Genomic DNA, 15,733 nt, shown 5'->3' on the forward strand with positions numbered 1-15,733 from the left:
CTGGGGCATCTTGTCAAGTGATGATTTCTGCATTATGTATTTTTAATCAGTTAGAGGAAGTGTGTTTTATAGTTATTATAGACTAGTTTTGTTCATGAAGATGGCTTTTGCACCTGACGAGATGATGTTTGCAGTCATTTTTAATGTTGGTAAATGCATTCATATTCCATGAGCAGTGAATGTTAAAAGAACACTTCACTCGAAAATGAAAGCTTGCTGAAAATGTACTCCCCGTCAGTTTGTTTCTTTATCAGATTTGGAGAAATGTAGCATTGCATCACTTGCTCAGCAATGGATCCTCTGCAGTGAATGGGTGCCGTCAGAATGAGAGTCCAAACAGCTGATAAACAGTTTGTTCAGAACTGTTTTCTGACAGCGCTTGATCTGTGCAGATTTCTCTTTTTGAAGTTTAAAAAAAAAAAAAATGTCTTGATGGATTTGTTTCTTACAAACACGCAGCTTTTCTCTTTCCAAGACATTAACTGATGGACTGGAGTGGTGTGGATTACTTGTGGATTATTGTGATGTTTTTATCAGCTGTTTGGACTCTTATTCTGACGGCACCCATTCACTGCATTGAGCAAGTGATGGAATGCTACATTTCTCCAAATCTGATGAAGAAACAAACTCATCTACATCTTGGATGACCTGAGGATAAGTACATTTTAAGCAAATTTTCATTTTTGGGAGTATTATTCCTTTGTGTTTGTCAGATTATGAAGCAGGGCTGGATTGTTTTGTTTTGTGTGTTCAGGGGTGCAGTGACGGCTGCTCAAATAAGCCATGTTCAGATTAATGACTCACATTAAGGGGTTAAGAGCAGGAGATGTGCACAACGACCTCACGCCAGCCTCCGTCACACGAAACATTAGTGCACAGAAATGCATTGCAAAGTGACGCTCAGCTCACATAATGCAGGAGTATTATTACATTGTACACATGAGAAACACAAAACTTGGACACATGGTCTTGGTGTGTGTTTAGCACTGGTCAGACATGTAAATAGCTTCAGTAGAGATGCGTTTGAAGGATCATGTGACACTGAAGACTGGAGTAATGATTCTGAAAATGCAGCTTTGACCACAGGAATTAATTACATTTTACAATATATGAAAATATAAACTAGTTGTTTTGATTTGTAATAATATTTCACAATTATGCTGTTTTTACTGTATTTTTTCCACAACTAAATGCAGCCTTGGTGAGCAGAAGAGACTTTAAAACAAGCTTTTGAAAAGTAGTGCAAATAATTCAGTGCATGTGGTTTAAAGCACATGATTTATCCCTGTTGTGTGTGTGTTTGTTTCAGGATCAGGAACGGTGTGTGTGGAGCACAGAGACCTTCTTCATAAAGCCGCTCAGTTCATGGATATTCCCCTCTGGACAGGTCAGTGAGGAGAGCAAACACTCGCACGCTGCATTTGCATGTGAACTGTGCTGAGGTTTTCTGTAAGACGGATCAGCTAATATCCCTCTCGGCCCTCCGGTGTGTCCAGGCTCTCGGGGAAATGTGCCGGATCCCTCCGAAGGTTTCTGCGCATTTGAGTAATTGATGAATTGTAGTGAATATCTGGACAGGCTTCATTTTGTCGCCCTCATCGGCTGCTTAATAACTGTAAATAGGCTCAAAATCTCCCTGCTTTTCTTTGCTTAAATCGGAGTAACAAGGTTATTTTTAAATTAAGCACATTTATCAAACTACCAGGAGCTTGTTTGCAAACTTAAGTGGTTATTACTTGGCCTCAAAACCCAATTAAACTCACTCTTTGCGCACACACTTTTTCTCACAAACACACTTTCTGTTTTTGAGGGTGTTTGTTGTTGCCTTGACATTTCAATACTAGAATAAAGAAGCTTATTTTGTTTTTATTGATTGTGTTAATTGTGCTAACTAGGGATGTCACCATATTTTAGTAGTTAATGAAATTTCACAGTTCTTTTTAATATCACAGCTAAACTAATATGCTATTCGGGATTATTATTGTTAACTAAAACTAAAATCATAATAAAACATTTTCATTAGTTGAAATAAAATAAACATTAACTGAAATATAATAAAATACACACAAACATATTTTGTTTCAACTACAGTGGAATTATTACATTATTAAAACACTTGGCATATTTAAGGTTTCAGTTGTTTTTGTTGAATTGGCCATTGCAATACCCATAAAACGAACTTGCGCTCAACCCCATCGAGCAAATTTGGGGTGAGTTAGAAAATAAAACTGGACAGATCTATTGTACATTCAAAGGAAAGCCTTTGGCTTGAGTTGCAGAAGGCATGGGATAAAATTAGTGTTGAAGTTATCTGGAAATAGATCGACTCTATGCCAGATAGATGTGCTGCTGTAATTACTGTGAAAGGTGGACATACCAAATATTGAAGTCAAAAGTGGATAAAAACAGTACGATATTTGTTTTGCTCAGAGCAACCATCTGCAAGTTTCATGAACATTATGAAATGAAATCATGTTTTGGAGGCAAAAAAGGTCAATATTTTCAGATCTGTCAGGTGTTCTAATAATTTTGGCCACCACTGTAGTTGCCAAGGCAACATTTCTCATTTTAGATAAAGGTACTGAAAGTAAATAAACTAAAACTTAATAAAATCTACAGTATGTAGACAGATTAAAAAAAAAAAAAAAATAATAATAAAAATTTCAAACACACCACAAAATTATTAAAAGTTTAACTAAAGTTAAACTGAAAAAACATACATATAGTAGTTTATCAGTTGTACCATATATATATATATATATATATATATATATATATATATATATATATATATATATATATATATATATATATATATATATATATATATATATATATATATATATATATATATATATATATATATATACACACACACAAAATTACTAAAACTAATTTTAAAATGAAAACAAAAATATAAAAATAAAATGTAATTAAAAATAGTATAGTTTATTAATGATATAAAATAACACTGCTTTATTTGTATCAATAAATTATTAAATTACATTCATTTATATGAATATTAACAAGTGCATGCTAGTATTCTCAATTAATTGCATGTATTTCTCAAGTATGCACGCCAGTAAACCGTCAGTAATGAAATCGATTTAAAATTCAGTAACCAAATTGAGTTCGTGTGTCTTTGTTTTCAATCTATTTGGGATCAAAGTAGCAGTATGTTTGACATCCCTGGTGTTAATTGCATTGCATTCTTATTGCATAAAGACAGATTCTGGCTACATATGCTTGATTTCAGAAAGCAGTTCATATTGTAGCGCAATAACATCTCTGTTGCTGCAGGAACATGTTGAGTACTCACAACAGCAGCGCATACTTGCAGTGTGTTACTTCTGAGTGTGTGTTTTTCAGGATTGATGGTGTTGAATATCTGTCAGCAGGCAGCAGAGCTTGATTTATACTCCTTTGTTCTATTGACTGCTGTGTTTATAAGGAAACTCTAGCGTTTATTCATTAAACTGAAGCTGCCTTCACACTCACATATACTGAGAAATATATATATGTACTATATGTATACTGAGTTTATACAGTAAATATGTATGATTCATGCAAGAATCATCTTTTTGTCTCATAGTTCTTCTCTTGTATTTTATTTATTATTAGAATGCGGGTTTTTATAACGAAAATATATATTTTTGTTGACCTTGTAAAAGTACACTTCATTTTTTTGATAAATTAAAATTGTGTTTACTTGTAGAAGTGCAATATTTATTTATTTATTAATCAACATTTATTTATTTATTATGCTTAATGTTGTTTACATGAAGAAGTACACTAGCATTTGTGTATTAAAAGCACATTCTAAAAGTTACTTTAGTTCACTTGTCGAACACTATTGTTTTATTTATTTAGATCACTAGCATTCGTTCATTTGTTCATTCACTTTTTTTTAATTCATTCACTTATTTATTGTTTTTTTGTTTTGTTTTTGTGTGTGTGTGTAGAAGTACACTTGCATTTATTTAATTATTTATTCATTTACTTTTTACACTTAATTTAGTTTACTTGTAAAAGTGCACATAGTTTTGGCAAATGTGATGTGTTTTCAGTTCTGATTTTAGTATGTGAGCAGAATTCTCCATATTTATCCTATTAAATCAGCACGGAAAATATGATGAACTCCACCTGAGTGTGTAGCTGCTCCTGACCCATGAATCCAGCGCTGTGTCATACTGCTGTGTGTCTTTAACCTCTCGGTCTGTGTGCGTGTGTGTGTGTGTGTGAAGAGGAGTGGATGGAGAGCCGTGCTGACAGTGGGGTTTTTCTGTAGAGCCCATTAGAGGGCCCCATAAATCTGCTCTCACAGCCACTGCAGCACTGAGACGTTCTCATTCAGCCCAAAGCTTTCTCTCTGTTCTTCATTTAGAGGAGGCTGAGGGATGCAGGGAAACCCCGGCTGGTGTTTCTCTCCTCTGAGTCAGTCACACATCGCTGCTGTCTGAGGAGTTCATTCAGCAGCTTGACGTTTTCTTCAGTGCTGATGTGCGTTTGGAACGTTTCTCGTAAATTGGTTTCTAATGATTCTTTCCCACCTTTAACTATAATACAAATATTTAAATCTTGATTACAAGTTAACTTTACTTGAAGCAGCATGAGATATTTAAACTTGTTTTCATAAATTACCTTAATTGCAAGTATGTTTCGTCTCACTGGACTAGTGAAATTTACTAAATGAAACCAGTTAATTGCATTTAACACAAAAATAGTCATGTGAGCTCAATAGATTAAGATTAATATGTTTTATACTGCATGTTGTGTTATTTGAAAAACTACACTGTTTGCAAGTACATGCATATGTGCAGTTGCTGTTAGATAATTCAAATTAAATTATTCTTTATAATTTTAATTGTTTTACTCAATTTAGTTGTTTTAGCTACACAGTGTGTTGGAGTCAGGGTTAGTATAATTGACTAAAAATGAAACCTTAAAAATATATTACTTGAAGTAAAATAAACATTAACTGAAATTAAATTCAAATATTAAAAATTTAATTTATTTCAGCTAGTTGTCTAAGCATCATTTCTCATTTTCTGTTAGTTTAATGTAATGAGTTAATGTAAAAAATAAATTAATAAAATAATAATAATAATAATTAAAATTGAAATAAAAAAAATTGGGAACTAAATACACATTTAAAACATGCAAAAAATGGCACTAAACATTAAATTATTTCTATTTATTTATTTGGACTCATTCACATTACTTTTTTAACATAATCTAAGTCAAGCTGTTTCTTCAAACTATTTAAGTTAACTTGTTGGGTTTCACAGTGAAACAAGTGAAAAAAAAATCTAAATGCAGTACATTAAACATGCATTCTCTAAAAAACAAGTTATCTCACTTTTTGAAGATATTTTATCTGGGGGAAAAAAAGAGAATTGGTTAAGAATAGGATATTTATTTATTTATGTTTATTTGCAGTGTTCTCTTTTCCCAGATTGAAAGGGTCTTTTTTCAGTAAGTGTTTTACCACAGAACTTTAAAAGTACATAATGTCCCATCAAACTCTTCCATTTAAAAATGCAACAGCTTCACCCTTTAAAGAGATGTTTTGCTGTTGAGGCCTGCAGTCACGTCACTAGATACGAGTTTCCTAATTAAAACACATCATATGTCTGAAAGCATTCGAGCTGATGTGAAACTAGTTAAGCTGGTCAGCCGGAGGGACTAGTCTTCTCCACCTCTCTGGTTGAGCGCGAGCGGATAGATTAGCATGTGTGAGTAGCTTTCTGTCACCCAGGTTCAGCTTCAGCAGCATTTACATGCTTCAGAATGAAAGAACATTCATCATGGGATCGTGTTCCCAATAATGGAGCGGTTATTGGATGTAAGTGCTCTAAATGTGACGGACGGACTTCCTGTCTGGCTCTGTGCTCCTGGCCTCTCACGCGTTCACATATAGTCTTAATGAGATGCTTCAGCTGTAAGTGCATGTGCAGTTTGAGGAACAGGACTGCGACCCTACATGGGAGCAAATCTGTTCCTGAGCAAAGGTGGAGCTGTTAATCTAGTTACGTAATTATATTTGACTCTACTTTTTCTGTAAATGCCTGAAAGTCTACAGTAGTTCATGAAGGGCTCTGAAGTGTTATGCTGCAATCCAGTGTAACTTTGGTTTTAAAAATGAGTTAGTTTGGATCCTAATTTGCACATTATTCATAATTTATAGCAGGCGAGAATAAATTTAGTGCATCTCAAGTCTTTGTGTGTTGAATGAGTTTGGCTGCAGTGTCATTTCACTGATATACTATTATAGTTTTGTTGATATTTGGAATTGGGTTTTATTTTTATGTTTTAGTTAGTGCCAGTTAGTTTGTTGCATTTGCCATTTTAGTAGTTTTTTATTGATTGTGTTTATTTATTAGTTTTAGTTTATTTAATTAGCAACTAGCTAAAATTAAAGTGAAAATATAAATGTTTTTTTTTAGCTAGCTGCTAAGTATATAAACTAAAACTAATAATAATAAAATATACATTGAAAAAAAAGACAAAAACGCAGCAAAATTACGAAAACTAAAATTAGTGAAAATAGAAATGTAATTATGAACTTTTTTGTTTATTTTATTTATTAGTTTCATTTTGTTTAGTTGTAATTATTTTAGTACTTCAAAGTTAACCTAAAAGAAAATGTGAAATGGAAAAACTACACTGAAAAAAAAAGTTTAGTTGAATTTACTACTTTTTTTTAAGGTAAGTTGTTGCAATCAATTTATTTTAGCTACATTTAAATAAACAAGTTTAGTTGACTAACTTTCAACTTTTTATTTAATTATTATTATTTAAATGTAGCTAAAATAAATTGTTTGCAACCACTTACCTTTCAAAAAAAAAACTTAGTATCATTTTTTTTTTTTTTTTTTCAGTGTATAGATGAAATAAAATAAGTTTTTGTTTGTTTGTTTGTTTTTGTGGTTTTAGTTACGTACAATAACTTTTTTTGGCTAATATTACCCGCAAGCCCCTAGTTTGTCATCTTCAGAAGTATGTAGTTTCCTATTGTATACATGCCTGTTTTATATGGATTTTGTCTTTGTGTTTTAATGTTTGACAGCTGAGATGTCTGTTTTGTTCTTCAAATTGAAATTAATTTACTGATAACTGCTTGTTTTGTTCTTTATGTGAGTCATAAAATTTCCTCCAGATTCAGAATATAAACTTCTTGCCGACCCCCAACTTGCAGTAGATATTTATCACAGTGGTGTTGGTGTGACCTGGTTGCTTGTTTCCTTGTGTCCATCCATGTTGACTCGTGGTCAGTTGTTGTTGTCAGTGTGTGAGTATCTGAGGAAGCCGCTCTGTGTCTCCGGTGTTCGTGAGAGATGTTTATATGCCTGGCACGGCCCGCGGCCAGAGTTGAGTCTGGTAAACATGAGCGGCAGCAGTATTCGTCCGTGCTCTCTGGTCACGCTGTGCGCCGGATCATGTTCACTGTGACCTGCTACACGCCGACCTCGTGGTCCGCCACAAACGGAGGTGACCGGTAACAAGCAGCCGGTGCTCCACGTGTCCACGCACACCGATGCAAACAGCTCGGCTCTCTCCGCTATTCTATTCTATTGAATAAAGCAAATGTAAGTGCAAAGCAAACCAAATTCTCTTCTGCTTACTAAGGCTGCATTTATTAGATCAAAAATACAGTAAAATACAGTAATATTGTGAAATAGTATGATTTCAAATAATTTTCTATTTGAATATCTGTTAAAATGTAATTTATTCCTGTGATCAAAGCTGAATTTTCAGCATCATTACTCCAGTTTTCAGTGTCACATGATTCTTCAGAAATTATTGTAATATGCTGATTTGCTGCTCAAGAAACATTTCTGATTATCAACAATGTTGAAAACAGTTGTGCTGCTTCCTATTTTTTGGAAACCATGGTACTTTTTCTCAGGATTATTTGATAAATAGAAAGTTCAAAAGAACAGCATTTGTTAGAAATGTAAATATTTTGTAACATTATTAATGACTTTGACTGTGGCTTTTGAGAAATTTAACACATCCTTGCTGAATAGAGGTATCAATTTCCTTCCAACAAAAAACGTTTTGTATGGAAAACTAATATCTCTTTGAGTCCACATACAATCAATAGCGAGCTTCAAACCAGTGAAACTGGTGTTAATGCTGCAGACAGATGTTTCATGTTCTCCCGGAACTCACATAATCATTATTTTCACATTCATTTCACATATCGTTCACATTGGCCTGTTTTTTTCAGTGGTGTTCACTTTTTAAGTTCAGCATTTTTATCTTAATTGCTTTGGAAGCACAAATTTGGCTTTTTCATTGCTGCTGCTAATGAAAACAAGACCATATGAGCCAATCAGAATCCATTTCAGTAGAGGACGCAACATGATTGGACAATTATAGAGCCCTGCAAATTGAGCTTCTTAATTGCTAACACAGCTCTTTTAAGGAAGCAAGCAATCATTTAGCAGATGCTTTTATCCTAATTGACTGACTTTAATGAATTAATCGACCGTTTCCCTGAAAAACATGGGGTTGAATCAACAAGAAACGTCATTTACAACCTGTTCAACTTCTGTACTGTATATTTCACAGTCAGGATTCCTTTTTATGCCTCAGGAACTGATAGGGAAAAGTTGTACTTTTATACCAGTGAAACAGCAAAAGCACCCATTGGTTGAGATTCAAGTTGCCATGATGACATCACCTCAAGAGTAAAGTCGCTTCAGAGGTAAAGAATAGTCAATATTGATTTCACAGGAATTACAGGTATCAAACTAGCACACTAGCAAATGACTTTCCTTTTTTTGGAGGATGTCATCAAGGCCACTTGAATCTCAGCCAATAGGTGCTTCCGCTATTCATCTTGTACAAAATGCCAACTTTTTTTCTGGATTCTAGGTGTTAATCAAAAACGAGTCTTTTTTTTGTATGTGATTAGTGTTTTATCTCTGCTATTATTAAACCTCACTCAGAACTACATTCATTACCTCAATCTAAGCTCCGCCTTTGTAGAAGGGGGCGGAGCTTGACCTCTGAAAATGTTTAATCTTTCATCTGCTTTGTAGAAGTGACTCGTTTGCTAGTTTGATACTTGCAATCAAAATCATCACCTCTGAAACGACTTTCCTCTTCAGATGATGTCATCAAAGCCACTTGAATCTCAACCAATGAGTGCTTCCACTGTTTGTTATAAAATGCCAACTTTCTGAATTCTGGGTATTATTAAAAAAAAGTCTCTCTTTGCATGTGATTAGAGTTTTATCTCTGCTATTATTAAACCGCATGCATTACCTCACTCTAAACCCCTCCTTTGTAGAAGGGGGCGGAGCTTGGCCTCCGTAATGTCATCTGAAGGCAAGGCATTTTTGAATAATACCCAGAATGCAAAGCAGAGGGTTGGTGTCTCGGTAAAACACCTCGACGCACACCGCATCGGGCAATTACTCTCTCGACGTGGGCGCGACTCAAAACTCCTGAACCTTTTCGTTCTCCAATCACGGCTGATGGATTGAGCCGACAGCCGCCAGCATCTGGCTGTTAGCACATGCTCAAGCGCCGCGCCCCGAACGCCGTGCTGATTAATGGCCGCTGCTCGCAGTCAACAGAGGCGGAAATTAAGCGTTTGAGTTTAAGCGTTACATTTGTCTGAAGAGCGCGAGGGGTTCAGAGGCATTTGTCAAAATCCACCGTGGTTAAAGTTGAAAGTCCTGCACCTGTAAACATCCGTGTACAAGCTTCACTCATAGCAAAGAAGAATTGCACTTGAAATCTTTAATTTCTCCTTTTTTAGTTTCTTCTTGACCGAAATGATGAGAGCGAATTTAAGTTTTGCTGAAGTCTCCTGCATTACAGGAGTTTCGTTATTCTACACAAATCAACCTAATTTGATTATTATTATTATGTTTTATAAAATATGCACAAGTTAAGTATATTGTAGGTAGAATTAAAATATGTATGTAATAGTATATTGTAAGTAGGCTACAATTAATGCAACATATAACTTTATATAAAAGTTATGTTACATTTACTGTAAAATACATATTTAATAGAGTATTATAGGCTTTTATAATTATAGGTAATTATATATTTGCGTATAAAAGTAAAATATAAAAAAATCAAGGCATTAATGTTTGCCTACAAAACCACCACTGGCTCTGCACCCCTTTACCTAAATTCAGTTCTTCAGACCTATGTGCCCTCTAGAAGCTTATGTTCGGCAAGTGAACGACACATTGTGCCATCCCAAAGAGGCACAAAATCACTTTCACAGACTTTTTCATTAACTGTTACCTTCTGGTGGAATGACCTGCCCAACTCAATCCAAGCAGCTGAATCCTTAGCCATCTTCAAGAAACGGCTAAAAACACATCTCTTCCGTCTTTATTTGACCCTCTAACCCTAGCATTCTCTATTCTCATTCTATTTTATTTATCTGTCTTCTTTGTATCTATTAGTCTTCTTTGTGTCTGACCCTCTAACACTAGCTTTCTTTTTTTCTTATTCTACTTGGTTTCTTTCATAAAACAAACAAACAAAAACCTTGCTACGCGTATTGCGTTAGGCTAACCGAGACTTGTCATAACACTTGCATATTGTTGCTCTTTTGTTGATTTTGATTGCTTCTATTGTCCTCATTTGTAAGTCACTTTGGATAAAAGCCTCTGCTAAATGACTAAATGTAAATGTAAAAGATAACTATAACTTTCTAGTTTCTAAAGGTGTGCATATGCAATTTCTTTGTTAGTATATTCATATTATGCAATTTGGCTTGTATGCAAATGTACAAGCCATATGTAAATAATATGTATGGCTACTAATGAGCTCAGAATCTAATAATAGCTCAAATTCTCCCAAGATGAAATGATCCGGGCTGCTATTCCCATTCATTTTAATGTACAACACCTACTGACTCATTTTTAAGCCTGTGTCTCCAGAAGAAACATCTATGATAAATTGATATGTAAACGAGTCCTGCATTGAGTCTCATGAGGTCTGGAAGAGCGAGAAAACCCTCCTCTGGGTAACTTTACTGGATTAGCTCTGGCGCTCCGAATGTGAAACGTGAGTTTCTGGGATCGGCTTTTCCCAGGGACCCGCGGGGAAACGGATACCCCGATATCACCGCAGCGTCAATCCTCAGGAGCAGCTCGGGTAGTTCAGTCTGTGGTTGAACGCTCGCGTGTGTCCCGTTCTGACCTTGAGCGACTGGCATGGGTCAGATCTCTGAGCCGGTGTGGTTCTGGGGTATCGGGGTTTCCGTTTGCAGCGGTAAGGGCCACGGTGGATCTGTGCCCGGGCCTTTGAACGGACTAATGGTTACAAGCGCTGGCGCGGCTCCACGTGCTGCCCCGCAGGCCCTGCCTGGATCAGTCGATAACACGCAATTTAGAAAATCAGCCAAGTTTGCAGAAAGAAAGAGCTAATATCGGAAATAAAGACGGATACATAATCTGAGGCTGGGCGAGTTTTTCATGCGCGGCGGAGAGTTATTTGTTATCCGGAAGGAGCGAGCGCCGGGCGAAACGCTCGCACGTCTGAAGCGTCGACAGCGCCGCTGACCCAAGCTCTCTCTCACTCTGGTGTCGATGGAAATCTAATTGCCTGAAAAGCGATCAATGGGAAGTAAATTGGTTTCTGTGTGAAACTGAACATGTAATAAGCTCTGAGCTGCTTTAATATGTGCTGCTTTTGCATCTTGAATCACGCTCGTTTCTTCGTAATGGATTCCTGTATGTGATCATTCACCATCACTCTCTGATTCTCTCTCAAGCTCCATTACTCCCTCAAACAGGACAGTGTCTTTTTCTCAGAGTGCTTGCAGGTGATTGTGGTGTCCTGGTCAGAATAAGCAATAAGATTTGAGAGGTTGTGTCAGTAGTTTAATAGTTAGTTTATATTAAATTATATAGATTATATGCAACATTTGAAAATAAACATTTAATGCAAAGCATTAATAAGTTAAAAGCATGAATAAATAAAAGCATTGAATAAGTGAATTTCTGAAATTCTGTATTTCTCTATATAAAAACCAATAAGACATTTAAATAATGAAATATAGACAAAATAATAATAAAAAAAAAACATGCAAATACAACAACTTAATACAACAAATAATCAACTTAAAACACAAAAGCTTTTGACTCTTATGTCCATTTTATATAAATTGAGCGCTGACCACGTAAAAATGTTCTATACAATGACAAAAATTTACAGCTTGAATAATAAGAGATGTGCACATTCAATGGTTTTTAGCAGAAAAATAATTTACATTAGTTCACCATATTACAGACAACTGACCGTATTCTCTGTCAAACTTGTTTTCATATAGAGTAAAACTTGTTTCATTTGTTCAAGGCTTTGTCTAAAATGTTCATTTGAACTTTGTAAGAATATATACTGTATAGTATGTTTGACATTAAATGTTCATACTTTGTGCCTTTTAGGTTCTATTTGTAACAACATGAACTCACATAATAGCCTGCAGTCAAATGGGAAACACTTTACAATAAAGTTACATGTTTATTAATAATTTCAAAACTAAAAGTGTTATGTCTACTCAGTAGTTCAAGCAGTATGAACTGTTGTATTTGTAGTATCCATTAGAATCATTTTTTTTTTAAATATTGCTCATTGTGCATCATATCTTATGCACATATGAATTGAAAGTGACTTTCTCTAAAAGTGTAAATTGCAGCTCATTTAGACACATCTCCTCATGGCTGGTGCCAGTGTTGGGTTACTAAAAAAAAAGTTATTTTAGCGGTTTAATCCAAATGATGATCTCATTCTGATGAGTCATTTATTTTTACTTTATTAGTGTTACTGTGACATAAACTTGTACACATTCACTTGTTGAACTTTTCCCAAACCATAATGTCAGACTAAAATATGTCGAGTGCAACATTTTGAAATATGATAGGCAACCTTTCATTGCATCTAAATGTTGTAGGACTCTCACTTTAGCTCGCATTCTCTGATGATTTATTACATTTTTTACTTCTTTTTTTTTAACACTGCATTTGTAACTTAAGTAACGTAATTTTATTGACATAAGTAACTGTAATCAAATTACATAAATTTCAAATGTAACTCATTACTTTACTGCGTTACCAGGAAAAGTAATTAGATTACAGTAACTGAGTAATGCGTTATACCCAACTCTGGCTGGTGCACATCTTTTTGCGCCATCAGCATGAGATCGGTTTGTGAGTTTGAACGAAGTAATTACCGGCCAATAATGATCGATACCCAATAATCTGTCATTTTTAACTATAGAAAAGCAAAAGCAATATTTTAATGTTGACTGTACAAAGCCTTGTTTGAAAGTTATGAAAAATCATTGGTTTGGTTTTTGATAGAGATCAACCGATAATCGGTTTTACAGTTTTTCCCGATATTTAAGCATTTTTCCATAATTAGATATTGGTTTTGTAATACATGATCCACACCGTCTTTTGGGCATTTTTAGCATTGCACGCAAGACTGCCATAACTTTATTTAGCATAACTGCCATTAATGCACAAATGAGGTAATAAATGCTTGATATAGTTTCAGTTTGGTGCTACGAAATCAAAACCAACTCAGTCACGCATCTGTCGAGATGTCAAGTCATATCCCAAAGATGTAACTATAGAAATTAAAACGAGCCTTGAATGAGTGCATGTTGTTGGAAATAAAACAAGTTTACAAGTGTCAAAACAATGTGTCAAAAACAAACAAAAAACAATAAATAAATATCCGTTATGCGCAGTATATCAGTTGTGGAGCACACAAACATTCAAATAATCGATATTGTATCGGTTGCTATAAAATAATTGGTAGATCTCTAGTTCATGGTCTTGATCGATAGATTTTATTTGACTCCAGATTTACTCGCTCCTACAAATTAGATGGATAAAGTGAACTATAGTTGGTGATTTCTCATGTCAGTCAGATGATCTGTTCTAATGGAAATGGGCGTTTCTTGACCAGATTAATGTGTAATGTGAGCTAGACTTATACTAGTATGATATCTGTGTCTGATCGGTGATCCGTCTGCCATCACTTCTTCTTTATCTCCATCTTTCTTCTTTCCAGTCATTCATCAGCTTTAGCGTGCTCAGATTATTCATCAAAGGTGGTCGGTGGATCAGATTAACGGTGGCTCGCTGTCACGGGCCATGGTGGGTGTGTTTTATCTGCACGTGTCGAGTGAGAGCCTCGTAACTATCAGCGTTTGGCATCTGTCTGTCTGCGTCAGCATCATTGTTGTAGAGTAACGCTTGGCTTGCACAATCTGTGATACCATTAAACACAACATGGCAGCCGGAGCATCGACAGATTGTTCCCATCTCATTACAGAAAGTTTCCTCCTGCGGGAGGGAGAAGATCTCTGAGATCCGATGGGTCATTTTACGGCGGCTGAGGTCAAAGCATTAATTTATTCTTGGATTTTGCACAAAAAAATAACTAAGAATGAATATTATTTGATTATGACATACATCAGTGTTGTTGAACCTGCATTAATGCATATTACGAAGATCAAAGCTACAATAGAAGAATATTTAGCTACAGTATAATACTAACAAAAATAATTATTTGCATTCATAGGAATGGTTCACCCAAAAAATGTAATTAGCTAAAAATTAACTCGCTCTCAGTGAATGGGTGCAATAAGAATGAAAGTCTAAACAGCTGATAAAATCATCACAGTAATCCACACCACTCCAGTCCATCAGTTAATGTATTGTGAAGCCAAAATCTGTGTATTTGTATGAAACAAATCCATTAAGCGTTTTTTTTTTTTTTTTTATGTTTTTTTTACTTCAAACCTTCACTTCTGGATAAAAAAAACAAAACAAAAAAAACCCCCCACAGATCCATAATAACACTTCCTCAAGTGAAAACGTCCATCTCCTGTTGTCTCTCACATCAAAATCTAACACCTTTGAACAGACTAATGGTTACAAGCGCTGGCGCGGCTCCACATCAAAATGTTTGTTTAGAAATGTTGTGGTGGTTGATCTGTGCAGGTTTCTCTCCTGATTCAGACCAGATTACTTTTTCACTGTAGAATGCTATTGATAGAGGACCCATATTTTAGCCAGATTTTAGCTGATGGACTGGAGTGGTGTGTATTATTGTGATGTTTTTAATCAGCTGTTTAAACTCTCATAATGACGGCACACATTTACTGTAGAGGGAGTAATGGAGTATAAAATCAATGAGGATAATAAGTCAATCTTTAGTATAGTGATAAATTGACTTTTTAATACAACCCGAATTCCGGAAATGTTGGGACGTTTTTTAAATTTGAATACAATTTTAAATAAAAGACTTTCAAATCACTTGAGCCAATGTTTTATTCACAATAGAACATAGATAACATAACAGATGTTTAAACTGAGAAATCTTACAATTGTATGCACAAAATGAGCTCATTTCACATTTGATACCTGCTACAGGTCTCAAAATAGTTGGGACGGGGGCATGTTTACCATGGTGTAGCATCTCCTCTTCTTTTCAAAACAGTTTGAAGACATCTGGGCATCGAGGTTATGAGCTTCTGGAGATTTGGTGTTGGAATTTGGTCCCATTCTTGCCTGATATAGGTTTCCAGCTGCTGAAGAGTTTGTGGTCAACTTTGACGTATTTTTCGTTTAATGATGCGCCAAATGTTCTCTATAGGTGAAAGATCTGGACTGCACGCAGGCCAATTCAGCACCCGTACTCTTCTACTACGAAGCCATGCTGTTGTAATAGCTGCAGT

At 35.2% G+C, this 15,733-nt stretch overlaps 1 protein-coding gene across 14 annotated transcripts in view; it reads left to right on the forward strand.

Annotated features, from left to right (window-relative positions):
* rbfox3b (RNA binding fox-1 homolog 3b) overlaps nt 1-15,733 on the forward strand; it is a 307,431-nt gene that overhangs the window by 136,619 nt on the left and 155,079 nt on the right. For all 14 annotated transcript variants that reach the window (XR_009269999.1, XM_058769587.1, XM_058769580.1 and 11 more), the window contains one exon: nt 1,310-1,387. Coding sequence is in view for 12 of the 14 variants with exons in the window: in XM_058769580.1 (XP_058625563.1) it covers nt 1,310-1,387 (78 nt within the window). In the remaining 2 variants the exon portion in view is untranslated. The remainder of the gene's footprint in view (nt 1-1,309; nt 1,388-15,733) is intronic.

This window comes from Onychostoma macrolepis, chromosome 03 (genome assembly GCF_012432095.1).
Source record: "Onychostoma macrolepis isolate SWU-2019 chromosome 03, ASM1243209v1, whole genome shotgun sequence".
NCBI classification, from domain to species: Eukaryota; Metazoa; Chordata; class Actinopteri; order Cypriniformes; family Cyprinidae; genus Onychostoma; species Onychostoma macrolepis.